This window comes from Neovison vison, chromosome 13, assembly GCF_020171115.1.
Source record: "Neovison vison isolate M4711 chromosome 13, ASM_NN_V1, whole genome shotgun sequence".
Lineage (NCBI taxonomy): Eukaryota > Metazoa > Chordata > Mammalia > Carnivora > Mustelidae > Neogale > Neogale vison.
The window spans coordinates 35,253,204-35,271,785 of NC_058103.1; the positions used below are offsets into that span (position 1 = coordinate 35,253,204).

Sequence of the window (18,582 nt, forward strand, 5' to 3'; positions counted from 1 at the left end):
GACCTACACTGTTCAAGGGTGTACAGTACTGTTGCTCTTTCCCCTAGAGGATCTGAGATTCACGTATATTACCTGCTTGTAGGCACTATGACAAAGAAAGAAAACTGAGAACTTCTGCCTCTGCTCCATTTGTTTTGTTAGGCCAGAAATTCTTGGGGGCTGCAAGCCAGTACGGAAGTGAAGACAAGCCAGAAACTCAAAGTCCCAGCATTCCTCAGTAAGGAACGACCACACCTACAGTCTAAACTCTCGGTGCTTTCTGTACAAAGCACTGCACATTCCCAACCTCCACAGACACTCGCATATGCAGCTGGGTTATGAACAAACATACTGCTTTTTCCTTTGTTAATGGTCTTTCCTCTACCCACACAGGCATTTAGGGAATAAGAGCCTCTGTGAGACCCTGATGCTGGAGGAGAGGTCATAGAGAACATTTACGGATGGCAGGAGGTCAGCAGAAGCTCAGAACTCTCTTCCCAAACGCCAAATGATTATGGCCATGGCCTTCAATACATTGCTTTTAAAAAGGCGCAGGCTCTGTCCAGATGGACATGGTGTCACACAAAGGATGTCCTGGCCATGCTCCACTTCAGTGTAGTAACGCTGACTTGTGAAAATATTTGAAATCTTTAGCTTAGACACAAACACACAGTATCATAGCTTCATTATACCTCAAGTCCAGGAATATCTTACCTAAAACTCTCCAGGGGAAATATTTGGTTCCCGTTATACCTTGGAGATGTCAAAGACAGAACTACAGTGTAAGTAACTAAGATAGGAACTGCATAAGGAATGGGACAGTAAAAAGAGAAACACATGAGATCATTCTCTGTAAAGGTAGTGGGAAACAAAATCAAGATTGTGTAATTTAAGGATAAGGAGAAAGACGGTGGCAACTGAACTGGATTGGGGACAGCAAGGCTGAAATGCTGAGCAGGTACCCAGAGTCAGAAATTCTGACTTGCAGAAAGAACAAAAAATGAACCCACTGTCAAAGGGCACTGTCAAAAGTCAAAAACACACATAATGTCAATGACAGCTGAAGTCAAGAACTTACCAAGGCTTCCCTCTGCTCTGACAAAGATCTTGGATTAGCTCCTCCATGTTTCTGTGAGGGAGAATGCTGCCAGAAACCAGTGGGAAGAGAGGCAAACTCTCCTTTGTGTGTCCCTGTGGACACTGCATTTAAAAATTCCCTAGAGTCTGTATCTGGCATATATTTGGGTGTCATAACCAAGTCCCCAAATTCATTGATTCCCAAGTCACACATCTGTTCTATACAGGCCTATCAATCCTGGCTATCACATCACCTTCCTGGGAGCACAAATGAAGTATCAGGCAGTTGGCTGTGGTCAAAGAGGACTTGTCTGTTGCCTCTCAACTAAGAGAGGTTTCTTACTGAGGCAGAGATTTTTCTAGTGCACCATTTGGACAAGTACTTTTCCTGCTTATTGATTCTTTGGTAATTGTAATCTCTCAGAACTAAATATAACATTTCATGAGATTGTGTTTAAGTGTGCCTTTTCTCTTGTTACATTCAACCCTCTCAGAAGCTCAGTTAATGTTCTTGATTTAAGGAGGGAACCCAGGAGGCAGGCTCGGCTGTATATAATAGGAAAAAATAAAGCTCAAGAGAGGGAAGCATCTAGTTGGTCCCTCACTTGGGATACCAGGAAACCCTGGATTGGCACTGGGAGCCCTTTCACAGCAGGCACAGCTCAGCACCAACTCCGACTTCAGTGGCAGGAACAGGAGACCTGTGGTAAGACCTATTGCAACCTCTAGTCATTAATACGCAGGATTTTGGTTAACATTCAGTTAGTCCAGGCTCTACTCATTTGGTTCTAGGTAAGGCTTCTTCAGAAATGGGTCTTATAACAAGGAAAAGACCCAAACCTTCCAAATCTAGTACTGGTTACTCAATTCAAAATCATGCAGTTTTTAAGTACCATGTCCTCGTGGAAAAAGTACACCAGTGGTGAGGAAATGTCAGCCCTCCCCACAAGGCAGAGTGTAACAGACGAATCAACACCATGTACATGCTTTGCAAAAAAGGGGCTCAGAAAAGATTTTCAGGAAGATGTGGTGAGCAGTTTTCATTAGCCCTTCACATCTGCAGGTTTAATAATTTGGTTAATTCTTCACCTTCCTTCCTGCCTGAAGCTACTGGCTGTTTTGCTATTAAGGCTAGAGTCTAGCCAGGCTGAACAGGACTATGTCCCTTCCTCCCACATCCTGCTTCTTCATTTTAAGTCTCTGCCTCAGAGTTTCACTTCTGGTATGGTGGGTGTTTAAGCACTTTCTGGACACGTACTGAGAACAACTATAAAGCAGGCAAAAAAAAAAAAAAAAAAAAAACTGCACAAAAAAACAAAAAAAAAACCTACCCAAAGGCACTGGAGAAGAAACAAAACAAGCAGGCAAACTCTTGAGACAAGTTGAAACTTAGAAGAAGGAAATGGCACAAGGTGAATTCCCATTTTTATGGCTTTTAGGCTGACTGAAAACTGCAGTTGAAGAATCAGAGGAACCACAGCTGCTAGAAAGTGAGGGGGGAAAGCCTCAGAAGAAGAGAACCAAAGAAAAGAGAAACTCAAATTCTATGAACTCTATGCAAATCTCTGGTGGGTCTCTGAACCACACACATGCACAGCAGACTCCATCTAAAGATAAAAAAACTGAATTGGGATTTGAGATGTGGCCCAAAACACAATTTACAGTGTGAGTCCAATTAAGTTAAAATATCTGCTAATACAAAAAAATAATAATAAAATAAAATAAAATAAAAAATCAGCACTGTGTTGAGGAATATAACAGAATCCACAACACAAGCATTTACAATATTCAGTTGTAAACAATCTAAAATTACTCAGCATTTGAAGAACCTGAAAAATAAGACTCTTTCTCTAGAGAAAAGACAAACAATGGAGACCAACTCTGAGATGATTCAGATGTTGGATTTAGCAAAAAAGAATTCTAAGGTAGTTATGTTCTGCTATGTTCTATCAAGTAAAATGCTTGTAATGAATAAAAACAGGAAATCTCAGCAAATAAATTATAAGCAGAGGAATATATACTATCATTACTAACCCATGGCTACCGACATTGTGACGACAAATGAGATGGGGATTAGGAAATAACTCTTATTCAGGGGCACCTGGCTGGCTTAGTCAGTAAAGCCTGTGATCCTCAATCTCAAGGTCATGATTTTAAGCTCCACACTGGGCATACAACCTACTTTAAAAAAAAAAAAAAAAAGGAAGAAGTAACTCATATTCAAAAGTACCTCTGTTTGGTGGGAGATTTTTATTTCAAATGACTTTTATTTGTACTAAGACTAAATTCAAATTTGCTTGCTGACACTATAGATAGTTTTTGCTCTTTAGGAGACTTGACAAGAGAGGTAGAAAGAATTTAAGGAAGTTTGGTGGGGAGATTTTACATATAGATATTTTTATTTAGTGAGGATGTGAAAGACAGCTTTTCTGTTTGGCATTCCTGGTATTCAACACCAGGCCTGCTACTGGTTCTCAATGGATCAAATTCTTCTTTCCGAAGGTAGAACACATGCTATGAAATGTTCTTGCCATTCATCTAAAGGAGGCAGGCTACTGAATATAGGAAACGTCTCTACAAGAAGAGTGATGTTCAGAAAGAAAGCATATGGAGGACATCAAAGTCTTATCTTTTGAAGTGATTCTCTCATGGAATTACTAAAAGAAGTATTTGGAAGAGCTAACCCCAAGTCCATCTTGGGTCTCACAATGGTTCCACTCCAGCAAATTCTATATACTATGAGCTATGTACTTGAGAAACGGAGCCAGCTTCTCAACCCCAAAGGTTCCTGGTGCTCTCAAAATCAGGGCATGATAAGAAAGGGCACATATTGTTTCCTCGATAAAACAACAGGACTCAACCCACAAAAAGTTGACAACAGCCACAATAAGAAATGTTACCATCAAGCCTGAAATTGTTTGTTTTGGAAATGGATGTGACAGTTCCTCTGTGCCAAAAAGTGTGATTATTTAGTTCAATTAAAAACATAAACAATTCCCAAAATAAGAAAATAAAAGTACCCAGAGTATATTCCTCTTAACTCTGTAATGCATATCAACTAAATTCAGTTTTCAGTGTTAAAATGGACTAATGACTGTTGGACCTAAGAACTGAGTAGGTAATCAGAAAACAGAAAAAAAAAGGCAGAAAAACTAGAAAACTGTAAAGCTGACCACACTGCATCATCCAACAATGGAAAATTCTAGAAACTTTACAAAATTCCTCTTTTTAAAATTTATTTTTTGTTATCAAAGAGAATGTCCAGAAACATTGAGTACTAAAGATCCATTCATGGCATTGTTTTACAAAAGTTTCTAATGGAGTGTGAATATTTTATTTTCTGATGTACCCTTCACTTATTAATGATGAAGTGGATGAACTGATGCAATTACTTAAAAAAAAAAAATTCAGACAAAAACATCCATTCTCATTCTGAATCTGCTGACTGGAGTGAATTCAGTGGTTACAATAGCACCACTGGCTAAGAATCAACCTCCCCACAGTAGGGAGCTATTCGGGTCTTCTCTTTAGGTCACGTAGGTCTCTCAGATATAGGCACCATGTTTGAAGTCTCACACAAAATGTCTGTGTCACTTAAATTACACAATGTGGCAGTGTTTGTCTCATGGGGACATAATCTTGAAAGAAGGGGCACAGTAGAAAACAGCCTGTTTGTATGTTATATGTGAGTACATTATTGGACTGTGCATGAGTTTAAGGGCGCTATAGCCCTCGTTAAAGAGTAATTCCACCAGGGAAGCATCTGTCATTTCCAGTTGCTCCTGGTGCTTGAAGTTGTTTACTCATTTCACCATGTGTTGTAAGGTCAGGGTCGTCTTCATCTACTGTTTGGCTCAAATAATTTGAACTGAGTTAAGTTGTCCCTCTTTTCCATCAAAGTTTTATTTCTCAGCCTCAGGATATGTAGGGTACTTGACTGTTTCTATCTTCTCTCGGACTTTGTAGGAGGGATATAGGCCCGTCCTTCCCAGTTTCCTGTTGACACCTTTTGAATAGCCATCCCAATGATTTCCAGCCACACCAATGATATCTCCAGGTTCCATGGGGATTTCATCTGCTGTTCGAGGTTGGTGAGGGTAAATGGCAATCTGGTTGTGTGCATTTTGGCCCCCAAAATAGTAGATGTCATCCAAAGAATGGAAGTTCGCAGAAGCATCAGGATGAAGTGTTTGCATGATTTCGTAAGCAACTCGACAGACCTTGGGAAAGAATGAAAAAAAATGTTAGTATACGTAAAATCTCCTTTATATCAATCTGAAGGCCCTTGGCCAAATAGACTAGGACTAGACCAGGACTAGGACTGAGAAGATGAGAAGTAGTAGATTCTAGTTGTAAGGGCCTACCTAGCCAGAGCGAGCCATTTTGTTGTTTATACAGTAAACTTAGATTGAACCTGCCTCTTCCCCTCAAGAGGAAAGCGCTTAGAAACAGAATTGGTGAAATACGGCCAAATAGCCCCCAATAAAGGAGCAAAGATACCAGGACATATCAGGCTGGGCAGAGATAACGGAGCCGAGATACAAGGATGTGTCCGGCCAGGTGGAAACGTCCAATCAGTAAAAGCGCACGTATTACCTTCCTACCTGCCAAGGATGAGCCAAGCCAGGTGGAGACATCCAATCAGGAAAGCACCTCCCTAACCACCCAAGAAAATGCCTTTTGGGCGTCAATTCTGACCAGAGTGATAGGCTAGTTCAAATAACTACTATAGGGTGAATTGTAATTCAATTGGCCACCTGTGTGTGGCCAGGCTCAACCACATGGCCTTTGTTCTATAAAAGTTAGTCTGTGAGGCTGGGAGGGGACGCCTCTTTGCAAGAGACAGCCCTGGCTGGTCAGTTTGATTCTCGATGCTTGGCGCAAAATAAAGCCCTACTTAACTTTCGCTTTGTATCAGTCTCATCCTTTTGTCCACGGACCCTTTCACTAGTCACAGGTTTTTAGTCCATTTGCTCTCAGGTATGGTACAAGTCATTCTTCATCTTTGTGCATAATTCTCTCTCTCTCTTTTTTTTTTTTTTAAAACATAAAGATTACTGGGACGCCTGGGTGGCTCAGTGGGTTAAGCCGCTGCCTTTGGCTCAGGTCATGATCCCAGGGTCCTGGGATCGAGTCCTGCATCGGGCTCCTTGCTCTGCAGGGAGCCTGCTTCTCCCTCTGCGTCTGCCTGCCACTCTGTCTCCCCGTGCTCACTCTCTCTGACAAATAAATAAATAAAATCTTTAAAAAAAAAATAAAAGATTACTACAACTAAAGTCTCTCAGAGAAAAAATATATATATAATGCAAAGTATTTTAAGAATATGAATCAGTTAATTTTAATGAACATTTATTAAGAGTCAAACAGTATACCTCATGTTGGGCCCTGGTGATAGGAAAATGAGTAAGACCTCATTTGTGCCCTTGAAGAATTTTAAGGTTGAACATTAGGATTATAAAAACTTTACTGCTGCTACACACACCCCCCTTCCCTTCATTGAGTCTCAGTCAATAACATACTCTTTTTTGCTAGGTTTGACTTAATCTCAGAACTCTTCTCAATAGAAATTCATGTAATTATTGACAATCAACTAGCATTGGCAAGTGAACTAAAACATACCTGTCATTTCCGTTCTAAAGAGTTTTAAGAACCCTGAGTAGATATTAGCATTCTGGAACTAAAGTAAGACAGACTTGCTTTGGTGAAGATGCAACTCCCTGATGCATTTAAGTCTACTTAAAAGATTCCCCTGTCCGGGGCGCCTGGGTGGCTCAGTGGGTTAAGCTCAGTTCATGATCTCAGGGTCCTGGGATCTAGCCCCGCATTGGGTTCTCTGCTCAGTGGGGAGCCTGCTTCCCCCTCTCTCTCTCTGCCTGCCCTCTCTGCCTACTTGTGATCACTCTGTCTGTATAAATAAATAAATAAAATCTTAAAAAAAAAATTCTTCTGTTCAAAGAGTACCTACTATGCTCACTGGATGGCTGCTGAAATTCCACAATATGAACTTTGTACACTGAGCCTGCTGCATGGTGACAAAGTTTATAACGATTTTCATAGGGAGTAACATTTTAAGCAATTACTAAATACGTTATACAGTAAGTGGGTTTTAGTTTTCTAAGAATAGGTGAAGACAGAAGAGAGAATACTATCATTTTGCTTAGAAAATTCTTCCAGGGATGCCTGGGTGGCTCAGTTGTTAATATTGGGTCAGTGGGCTCCGGGAGTGCAGGAAGAACAGTAAAAATGACCGCTGCATCCCGCCGTCTTCCAGCCTCCCCCCCACACCTTTCCTTAACCCTTGACTCTCCCACCAAAAGGATGTATGCCCAGGTCATGTCTCCATAGGTAACCCGATACCTATGCAGGAAACAGAAGTATCAGGACCCCCCACCCCATACCCTCCAATCACCAAATACCCTACCATATATGGATGTGAGCCCATGCCCATCTTGGCCCGATAAAAGACCCCTGTCAACTCCCTCCCAGTGCGACTTCCCCTACTCCCCTTTTTGGAGTTGAGGAATCTTGTCTGAGGGTGCCCACCTCCTCTCAGCACGACTTTCCTGGCTCCCCTTCTCCTGAGCCCTGAAGCTTCGCTGGAGAGTGCCTTTAATAAATCTTGCCTTGTGCCTACCTCACCCGGTGTCGTGTTTATCTCGCCTATAAAACCTTACAGTTAAGTGTCTGCCTTCGGCTCAGGTCATGATCCCAGGGTCCTGGGACTGAGTCCCGCATCGGGCTCCCTGCTCAAGCAGGAAGCCTGCTTCTCTGTTTCTTGCTTCCCCTGCTTGTGTTTCCTCTCTTGCTGTCTCTCTCTCAAATAAATGGATAAGATCTTAAAAGAAGATGGAGGAGAAGAGAAGGAGGAGAAGAAAATTCTTCGATTATAAATATTGTGAACAGAGAACTCAAGTTAAATTTTCCCAAATCTCCAGTTGTGATTGTCTCAGTTAATAAAGCTTTATTGTCACTATGCCAATACTTTTGCATTTATTAAAAATGATACTACTAACAGTGATTGTTACCCTGCTCAGTGAACAAAATTAGGATTACCCAGCAGTCCTTTAAAACTCTTGTATTTATGAGATCAAAAACTAAATGGAGATGCTCATCCTTAACTACTATGAGCAAACGAAATCTGATTGGGTTTAGCATCACCTTAACTTCTTAAAGAATCTGAATTTCAGGAACTGCAGGAACGCTTTTCATATGCCATATGTAATTTGCAAATAAAACTAAGTTTAGAAAATATTTTAAATTTTGCAAATATGGACTAAAATAAAAAGAAGAGTAAGTGATTGACCCCAACTCTAGTGCTACAATTTCAACTAGTCATAGAACCAAGACAATGACTTGGCTTGCAAGCCTACTACGCCATCAACAAACTAATTTTACATTGGGGATTTGGAGATGTCATGGTACAACTGAGATCACTGGTAGAATACTGAGACTGTAACAAAATTAGGGTCAAAAAATTTTGGAATGGGAATTCCAAAGTCAGCTGAAGGCCCACTTTGGGGACAAGCAAAATCAAGTGGAGACTCTGGAAAGGAAGAAACTAAATAATTAAAACAAAGCAGCTCCAATAATAGCAAAATATAGTGACAACAACAGAGGCCAGTATTTTCAGAGTTTTTGCTGTCAGACATTGTTTTTAGGTATTGTTGAATTTAACCCTCTAAGTAGCTCCATAAAATTCTATCATGCTTATTTTACTTCATCTACTTTGTTCATCTGTTTGGCTCAAATGATTTGAACTGAGTTCAGTTGTCCCTCTTTTCCATCGAAGTATTATTTCTCAGACTCAGGATATGTGGGGTACTTGACTGTTTCTATCTTCTCTTGGACTTTGTAGGAGGGATATAGGCCCATCCTTCCCAGTTTCCTATTGACACCTTTTTGGAACCTCAAAGGTCAGTTAAGGAATTTGCCCAAGGTTACACTATTATGAAGTGGTTGATTCGCATTTTGAACGCAGGCAGTTTGTATATGTGTATAAATGCCTAAGCATATTTTCTCTTGTAGATCCTGATCTCCATATTTGGATTCTAACACCAGAAAGATAAAACACAAGACCAAGGCAAGCCTTGGGCAAACTTGACAGGTTTTTTTTTGTTTTGTTTTTGTTTTTTTTTCAGGGCCCCTTTACCCACTCTTCAATTATCTCTAGCCAGGAATGCAGGCGCTTGCATTGCCCTTGGGATGACCACATTGTAGTAATGAGTCCTGATGTATTTCCTCTTCTTCACTATTATTATCTCACCCTCATAAGAACATGGCCTTCAGTCCCACACCCTTAGGGACCCACTTTCTTTTGGAGGATAATCCTAACAATCAGCTTATATTTTGGTATCCATAAAGTATTAGCCTATGGACAACATATGTATTTTCTTAAGCCAAAGAAAAACAAATGGTACAAATGTCAGACACTGAGATGGGCTGATACAAGGCCTTTTATCCTTTATCATAATAATGGTAACCCTATGAGATGGTTGCTGTTAATATCTGTATTTTAGCTGAAGAAACAAGCCCCAGAAAGATTAAGTAAATTAAAAAAAAAAAAAAAGTGGGGTGGGTGGGGGAATGAGCTAGTAAATGGTAGAGTTACAATTAAAATTCTTTCCAGGTCTCCAACATACACTAAACTGTCTTAGGATAAGTACCTAGTACTGTCACATAGTAGGTGCTCAGAAAGTATCTGTTGAATGAATACTGCTTCATGCATAATACTAGCCCAGCAGTGGAAATGCAGGTCCATGAGTGATATTTAACCCCTAAGATCCACATATAACACTCTTAGTAGCTAAAACAATTTCTCTGTATTTACCATGCAGCAGTTTACTGCGAAGGGCTAGAAAGGTGACTACGGTGTTAATGTTTGCATTTAATTACCTTTGGCTTCCTCTGTGGGCTTTACCAATCCAAATTGTGTGACAGGTAAATGAAGGCTTTCAGCTGATATCATACTCAGTTTGATACTGGACAGGTAGCATGACTGAGAGAGGCAAACCCTTTGGTTTGAAAGCAGTGGCTGGCTGTATGTAGTAAGTTTTACTTCATTTATTTCATATCACTATATCATTTAGAACACCACTAAGCACACACTAATGGATAAGAGCAAAAATGCTGCCAAAGGATAAAACACAAGATGCAACTGTATTAAAAAAAAAAAATTAAAAAGGAGAGGAAGTTTCAATAACCTGAATTTTATCCCTGAGAAGCAACCATCTGAGTTTATATGAGCCTCCAAAGCCTTCTCAGAGCAGATGGGATCTTGTTTTTCTGTCAAAAGAGATGAGACCAGGAGGATCTCCTAGTGTGAGAAGTGGGAAGTAGGTTCTTGCCTCCCTGGGTGATTCTAAGAGATGTATGCACTTTTCCTGTAAACTACTTTGTTCTGTTATTCAACGAGAGAACAGCATCCACTGTTCTTTCATGGGCCTTACCTCAATGGAAATTCCTATCCAGAGTCCTCTGTCTAGAATAAAATGAATGTAGTACATGATTTTTCCCTTCGGGCTTTCCAAAATCTGACTCAAAGGGTAAAAAATCTGACTCCATTTGGCCAGGAGTGTTGTATGTGGATTTGGAACTAGATAAGAGAGAGTGCCAAGAGAATTTTGTATTAAGCGTGAAAAAGGAAAGTGTCTACAGGAAAAAAAAGTAATTTTGTCATATTGTGATTTTAATGGTTAGAACTATTGAACAATGTTGGGGTGCCTGGGTGGCTCAGTGGGTTAAGCCACTGCCTTCGGCTCAGGTCATGATTTCAGGGTCCTGGGATCGAGTCCTGCATCGGGCTCTCTGCTCAGCAAGGAGCCTGCTTCCCTTCCTCTCTCTCTGCCTACTTGTGATCTCTGTCAAATAAATAAATAAAATCTTAAAAAAAAACACACAAAACTTTTGAACAATGTTGATTGCTCCTTAAAAAAAATGCTGATTACCCAAAACTTTTAAAGTGAGAATCTACAACAATTTCTGTAAATCAGATTCTAGAGTAATAAAAACTGATAAAAAAAAAACTTTCTGATATTTAGCCCATCTACAACTGAGAACAACTGAATAACAACTGGTATTTCACCAACTATAATTACAGTATTTCATATTTAAGATGGTATTATGAATTGGAAAATAAGTGAAAAAATAGATGCTTTGGGTATAAGCAACTTCCAGTAACAGAGAACAAGATTAGAGTACTAAGTAGAATAGTTTGGAACGTGACTGCATAGCTTTTCAAAACTTACAATGTTCTTGGAAAATGTTAATATTGCCTCTAATTTTCAAATTAAATCTTGAGGATTGTTCTCTTCAATTTATGAGGCTTTTAGGACAAACCTGGCTTTGAGAAATAGCTCTGATGAAGGGATTCAGAAAACTAAGAGCAACAATAGTGACAAAATTAGAGAGTAAAGTCATATTATTGGCTTAAAAAAACTTCACTTAAGGAGGGAGAATTCCCAGATCTCACTTACGGATATAAAACCAAGAAAGTTTAGAAGTCCTGAGACCGAGGGAGATGCGTCCAAAATGTGATGAAGAATCCTGATTAAGTGCCATGATATTTGTGCCTGCAGTTTCTCAAACATCAATCAAGCCTTGCATTTTTCCTTCTGGCATGGCATTTCACTCTTCCAGTATTGCCTACTGTAGCTCACAGTCAACAGATAAACTCTTTCTCACTATTGTCTTATAGAGAAATAGTCCTCAAAGGATTGGACCCAGGAGACAAAACTGCAGGGTTGTCAAAGCATTATGAAGAAGATATTAAACTCTTTGTCACTTTCTAATAATCTCCTGGAATATGATTGAGGAAAGTTTGAATTGGCTGTCCATGTTTTATTCTGGGCTGAGATTTGTTTCTCAATGTTTTATTCTTTTGTCACCCTTCTGGATGTAACAGTTTAGTCTTCTCCCATTCCCAGCATGCCTATGGCATAAATAAGAACGTCTGCAGATTAATTTCCCTAAAGCTGACACATACACAATTTTATTTGCATTTGTTAAAGCAAATACTATTATTAATTATCATTCACCCTTTGGGAATGAAGAGCTTTTTTTCTGAAAATTTATATTATATGGTGATACTCTTTTTCAATAAGCTAAATAAAAGAGTTGAGGTACACTGGCACAGAGAAATTCAAAATGTTGAATGTTACTGGCTCTTCTTCTTCTTCTTTTTCTTTTTTAAGAGTTACTTATTTATTTTAGAGTTGAGGGAGAGAGCGAGTACATGAGCCGGGAACGGGCAGAGAGAGAGGTAGAGAGAGAATCTCAAGCAGACTTCCTGCTGAGCTCCAAGCCCAAGGCAAGGCTTGATCTCAAGATCCCGAGATCATAACCTGAGCAGAAACCAAGAGTCAGATGCTTACTGACTGAGCCACCCAGGCGCCCTCTGGCTATTCTTCTTAACAAAGGATTGTTATACACATACAATGTACATGATTATTCAGTGGAACCGAAGCATCACCCATGACCACAAGCAGGAGTAAGAAGTCCTTGAACAGCATGTTTCACATTCCAAAACACGAGAGTGTGTGGTCTGAAACGGAGCTGAAAAAAGGTTGTTAAAATAAATAAATAATAATAAAAGAAAAATAAATGAGAAAATAAAATAAATACTGTGGAGTCTCTCTAACACACAAAGGTATTGCTATACTTTCCCCTATATAAATAACAATAGCGGCTAACAAAGTAGTACGAAAAATATGCCCCTCAAGCTTGGACAGATTTCTGCTATCACAAAGTAACAGAGGTCCGGGGGTCTGGGTCAAAATTAGAGCCATGAGGTTATAAGAATCAAAAATTCTATAGCACATCCTTGAAAAGGAAAAAAAAAAATAAAAGGATTTTCTTTCTAGAATGAGCCTCATGGTATTTAATATATTGCTAAGTACTATTCTCAGGGCTTTACATATAACTTTTTTTTTTTTTTAAAGATCTTTTTATTTATTTGGCAGAGAGAGAGAGAGCATGAGTGGTGGGGAGGGGCAGAGGGAGAAGCAGACTCCCCAGTAAGCAGGGAGCCTGATGCGGAACTTGATCCTAGGGCCCTGGGATCATGACCTGAGCTGAAGGCAGATGCTTAACCGAATGAGCCACCCAGGTACCCTATGTATAACTTTTAATCATCACAAAAACTCTATGCACTATGTGTTACTGTTTTATAGGCCAGGGGAAAAAGGTCATGATAGGCTAAGTAATTTGTTCAAATGTCACCCAGATACTAAGTGCTCAAAGTTAGATTTAAACCCAGTCTGATTCCACAGTCCGTGTTGTCTCATTCTTGTTCTCTGGCTAGAAGTCAGTGGCTTGGCATTTTGATGCTATCTGTGACTTTCTCTCACACTCTACTGGATGATGATGAGACATTTCTGGGCAATTTCAAACAATTCCAATCTTGGTTTACAGCAAGAGAACCTCTACAATCAAGCAACCAATTTCATTCATAGTGCAAAAATACTGAACCATACTAAACCCATTTTTTTTTCTAAAAATAATTGCAAAAAATGCTGGAATACAGGTAAGTCCAAAGATTTATCAGTGAATGTGGAATTATTCCACCATTTCAAAGGCCACAGCTGATAATCATCAAGAAAGATATGGGATAATGGCTGTGATCACATTCACCAAACCACTACTCAATACATAAATGAAAGGTATTTTTACTGTCAAACTTTTATTCTGAGCCCTCACATAAAATTTTCTGAGGTATTCAAGTCTATTTTGAGATACAAGATACTGGTTTGAGTTTTGCTTTGGTTCAAATGAACAGAAGTTATTTTGGAATGAACTTTGTCTGACTTATCAAGAGTTATTAGTAACTATATAATATATAAGCACAAATCTCATTCCTTTGGAGGAAAAAAGTCCTCTCAGCACCAGTCTTTCTTCATATGAATGACTTCTCTGAACCTGAGGTCTGGAGAATACACTGAGGTTGATATTATGCACAAAATAGAACAAAGTAGTACGAACAATATGCCCCTCAAGCTTGGACAGGTTTCTGCTATCACAAAGTAACAGAGGTCCTGGGGTCTGGGTCAAAATTAGAGTCATGAGGTTATAAGAATCAAAAATTCTATAGCACATCCTTGAAAGAGAAAAAAATATAAAAGGATTTTCTTTCTAGAATGAGCCTCATGGTATTATTATGGAGGGCTGGAAGGAAAGCACAACAGAGCACAGGCCTGTAAGTCTCAGCGTCTGTCCACATGTAAGTCTGCGAAGTGTTCAGACGTGTATATATTTATTTAATTTCCAACCTTTATGACTATAGCAGTGATTCTCAACAAAGGCATTTTTGTCTTCCCCACTGCTGCAGGGTATTTGGCAATATCTGAAGACATTTTCAGTTGTCACAACTTGAAGGGGCGTGCTACTGGCCAGGGATGCTGCTGAGCATCCTACAACGCCCAAGACAGCAACTCACGACAAAGTACCTGCCTGTAATGCAAAAAGTGTCCAGGCTGAGAAACCCTGAACAACGGGAACGGACTTTAGACAGGCCTGACATCTGGGCCTACAGAGGAAGAGGTGTATCTGGGGAAAATGACTCTAGCTTCACTCATTCAAACAATAAGCACTGAAAAATGTGTAGAGGTGGTTCTGGTCATTCTGTCAATCAGGTGGGCATAGAGTCAGATTCTCAATAACATCTGAGAGTGACCACGTATTTCTAAGAAGTTTTCTGTTTCAACTAGGACTACTGCTATGTGACTTCTGTTCTGGGTAGAGAGTTGTGTTTTTATTTCATATTGAAGAAACTCACAGCCTTTGCAGGGGTAGGTATCTTTCCAATAATCATATCACCATCCCACTGAGACAATGTGCATTGTCACAAAATAAAAAATAATGTTCCTTTCTTTATATTCTCCGAAGTATACTCCCATGAAAATGGTGCAGCCTTCCTTTTCACATTTTCTTTTCTCTGTTTCATCTAAGCTTTTAGGCAAATATATATCATACATGATCTGTATTTTTGGGTAATTACTCTCCAGTTATTTCATGTGAGTATTTTGCTCACTAGATTCTGGACCAGGGTAAGATCTGTATCTTCACTCTCCCTGGAAATCCTCTCCACACCTAATATAATTCTGAGCACAAATAGTCATTTAACAGCTTGTTGAACGAACTAACCAATAATATGCACATAAATGAGAGCAGGATAAAGCCAACAATAAATATTTCTATGCTGGTATTCCACTGTGTATACAAGGCTGATTGGACCACTCATAAAAACAAATACACAAAGCACATAACATATAATTATCTGCAACAATTAAACTCAAAGAATGATTATAACATGGTATTGCTTAAATTTAATGTACAGTTTTTTGCTTGGTAGAAATGTAATAGAACTTGAAAAAGAATTACATTTACACTTTATTTTCTATAAAGCAATTGAGTGAGACACAATGCTTAGCATTTAAGCCTCTCAGTATCAGCACATCAATGTGTAGAAGTGGATGGATTCTGGTTGCATACTGACTATACAAAATCAGAAAGTATTTTTTTAAAAAAGATCTTATTTATTTATTTGAGAGAGAAAGAGAGAGCACACCAGCAGGCAGAAGGACAAAGGGGGAGGGAGAGAGAATCTTGAGTAGATCATGTGCTGAGCATGGAACCCTACATGGGGCTTGATCTCATGACTCTGACATCATGAGTTGGAAGCTCAACTGACTGAGCCACCCAGGCACCCCTGCAAAATCAGAAAGTATTAAGTAAGTTTACTTACTTGCTATTCTGGTTAAATGCTGTGAACAAGCCATGTAGTTTAAACAATTCCAATAGCTGGCTTTATTGGAGATATATTCAGTGATTGCTTGTAAGCAACTAAATACCTAAATACCTATTGTTTTTTGGGGGGAGCGTGTGGAATCTTTCACAGAAGAGATCATCCCCAAATATTAGAAAAATTGCACCTGAGTCATGATAATATTAAACGCATGCACACACACACACACACACACAACCCAAGAACTTCCTGAACTCAATATGACCAAAAAAATATTGGCCATTTAAACATGTCCTGCTATCACTTACCTGGGATGAAAAAGTACACACTAGGAAGTCTGCCTGGGAGAGAAAGTGTATATCCAGGATCACACCCCGAAGTGAATTTTCTGTATATCGATTGTGTAGCCCAGCTGACCAAGAGATAGAGTTATCACTAATAAATTCATAACTGGGGTACCTGTAAAAAACAAATAAATTTGTACATGTCATGGAAATCACAGTATTCCATTGGGAGGTAACATCTTACCAGCAGGAGGAAACCTGCTCCTTTGACCAAAGTTCCTCTTTCTAATAGTAAGGGGGAGCTTTATGGCATTTAATAGTTGATGAAGCATCTTTGAATTCATCATGGGGTAGAAAACATTCTATAATGCCTTGTATGTTACATGTTCTTGGCATGTCACATAATATACACATACATGCATCAAAATGTCCCTTCTTAATTATAAGTGTTGAAGGTTCCTTATTTTCTTTGTAATGAGTGACATCAAAGAGGTTTCTTAAGCTAGTTTCCCATTTGCTCACTGAACTTCTCCTTTAGAATATAAACATCATGGTTAAGTTTCATTTAAATTTTTAACTTAGAATTTGTGCTAATTCAGACCAGTATCCCCTAACCCCCATTCTCAAAGCACTGTCTTATCCAATAACGATAATGAAAAATCAGTTTAATAAATTTATTGAATTTATTTATTATTTATTAAATTCCTTATAGATGTCCACCAAGTAACATTCTGATAGTCTTCAGTTAGGATGTGTTTGAAAATACTAAAACAGGGTATCTTTAAAAAGTCTACCATATGATCAAATGATTTTACTGTGAATTAAGAGGTTTAATTATACTTTAGTACAGAATGAATACATTTTCTCAGTGCATGAGGAAGATCTTCAGAGTTAAGTTGCAAACTTAGGGAGTTACATGAAAATGGGACAGTAAGTGTGTCTGCTTTATATAATTCTGTGGGAATTAAATACATTAAGCAATGTAAAGTGCTTAGAAGAACACCTGACATGTAGTAAATGCTCAATAAATATTAGCTGTGATTGTTAAACATTCTGCAGATATCCACTTGGTTTCATTCCTTACTTCCTTTGGATCTCTGCTGAAATATAGCCTTATTAATGAGGACTTCAGTGATTTCTTTTTTACCTGTTTAACTTCATGACTTTTATTATCATAATATATATTGACTGTTATTCACTATCTGTATCTATTCCCCACCTCCATCACCCCTAACTGGAATGTAAGCTCTATAAAGAGGCATTTCATCTTTGTTTCATCTTTCAGGCTTTGTTCACTGTATTATTCTCAGTACCTAGAAGAGAATCTGGAATATAATAAAGGATCAATAAACATATGTTGGAAGGGCAATAGCTCCTATTTGCAAACCCTGAACCATCAGGAGTCCGTTTACAAGTCTGTCTCCCACACAGTATTCCCCAAAGGTTGAAGCTAGACTTTTATTTTTCTTCACGTCCCAGCACGTAGAACCCCACACAATGCTGTGTGAGTAAATACATGAACCAGTGAGTGCTACCTACGTCTGGGACTTTTTCCCAATTCCCTAACAGCTGCTTCAAAGATTCTTCATTTCACAGGCACCAAGGAGCTTTTTCTTGTTGCCTCTAATGACTGTGACAGCGAAGTCTCTAAGCATTGTTTCAGACTCATATTCAGTGTTCCGATCCATTTGGCCTCATTATTTTTGACATTTTGCCCTCCTCAGCCCAAATCAGGGAGATGAAGGAAATGTCACATTTGCTCTAAAAAGAAAACAACCAAGAGGACTTTTACTATGATTCTTGTGAAGCTGCATACCCAGGCATGGGGCAGAAACAGCAACAAATAAATATGAGAAGGCTGGAGGCCACAGGACAGAGGGAATCATTAAAACACACCAGTACAGGTTTTCAAGACTGACACTGTCAGCATGGTTTGAGTGCCCAGTAAAAAGAAAAGAGTGATCCTTTTCTGAGATATGACACTTACATGAATGTTCTTCCTAACTGAAGACCCCTCCCCTGGAATCAAACCAAAAGAACACCTAACTAAGTTCCTCAGGCCTTTTATTGGAGACTGCTTGATGAAGGATACTGAGTTTGGAAAAAACAAAGAGAAACAAAGTAAATAATGAAAAAGGTAGATTTTGTATCTCCAATAATAAGCATGGACATTTCTACATAAACATGCTTCTTTCTTGTCTTTTGCAGACAAGTATGTCAGCACAGAAATCCTTTTACTGTGAAATTGTAGAGATTAACCATAATAAAAAAATTTTTTTTCTTCTTCTACCTTATAAAAATTTATTTTTATATCACTCACAAAGGACTAATTAAACTTATAAACTAAGAACACATTTTCTTTTCTGAAATCTTTCTCTAGACTAAAGGAGATACTCCTCTTCATGATTTCACTATAGCTGGTGTACAGCTCCTACAGGACATTCATGAACTACACTACAATGACTTGTTACATGTATATGCCTACCAGTTGGATACTCCTTGAAA

General features: G+C 38.9%; 1 protein-coding gene across 4 annotated transcripts in view; it reads right to left on the bottom strand.

Annotated features, from left to right (window-relative positions):
• Positions 1-4,275: 4,275 nt before the first annotated feature.
• FUT8 (fucosyltransferase 8) overlaps positions 4,276-18,582 on the bottom strand; it is a 318,063-nt gene continuing 303,756 nt past the window's right edge. For all 4 annotated transcript variants that reach the window (XM_044231322.1, XM_044231323.1, XM_044231320.1 and 1 more), the window contains 2 exons: positions 16,102-16,252; positions 4,276-5,276 (listed from right to left, as the gene is read on the bottom strand). In XM_044231322.1, the coding sequence (XP_044087257.1) occupies positions 4,959-5,276; positions 16,102-16,252 (469 nt within the window). In that variant the 3' untranslated portion in view covers positions 4,276-4,958. The remainder of the gene's footprint in view (positions 5,277-16,101; positions 16,253-18,582) is intronic.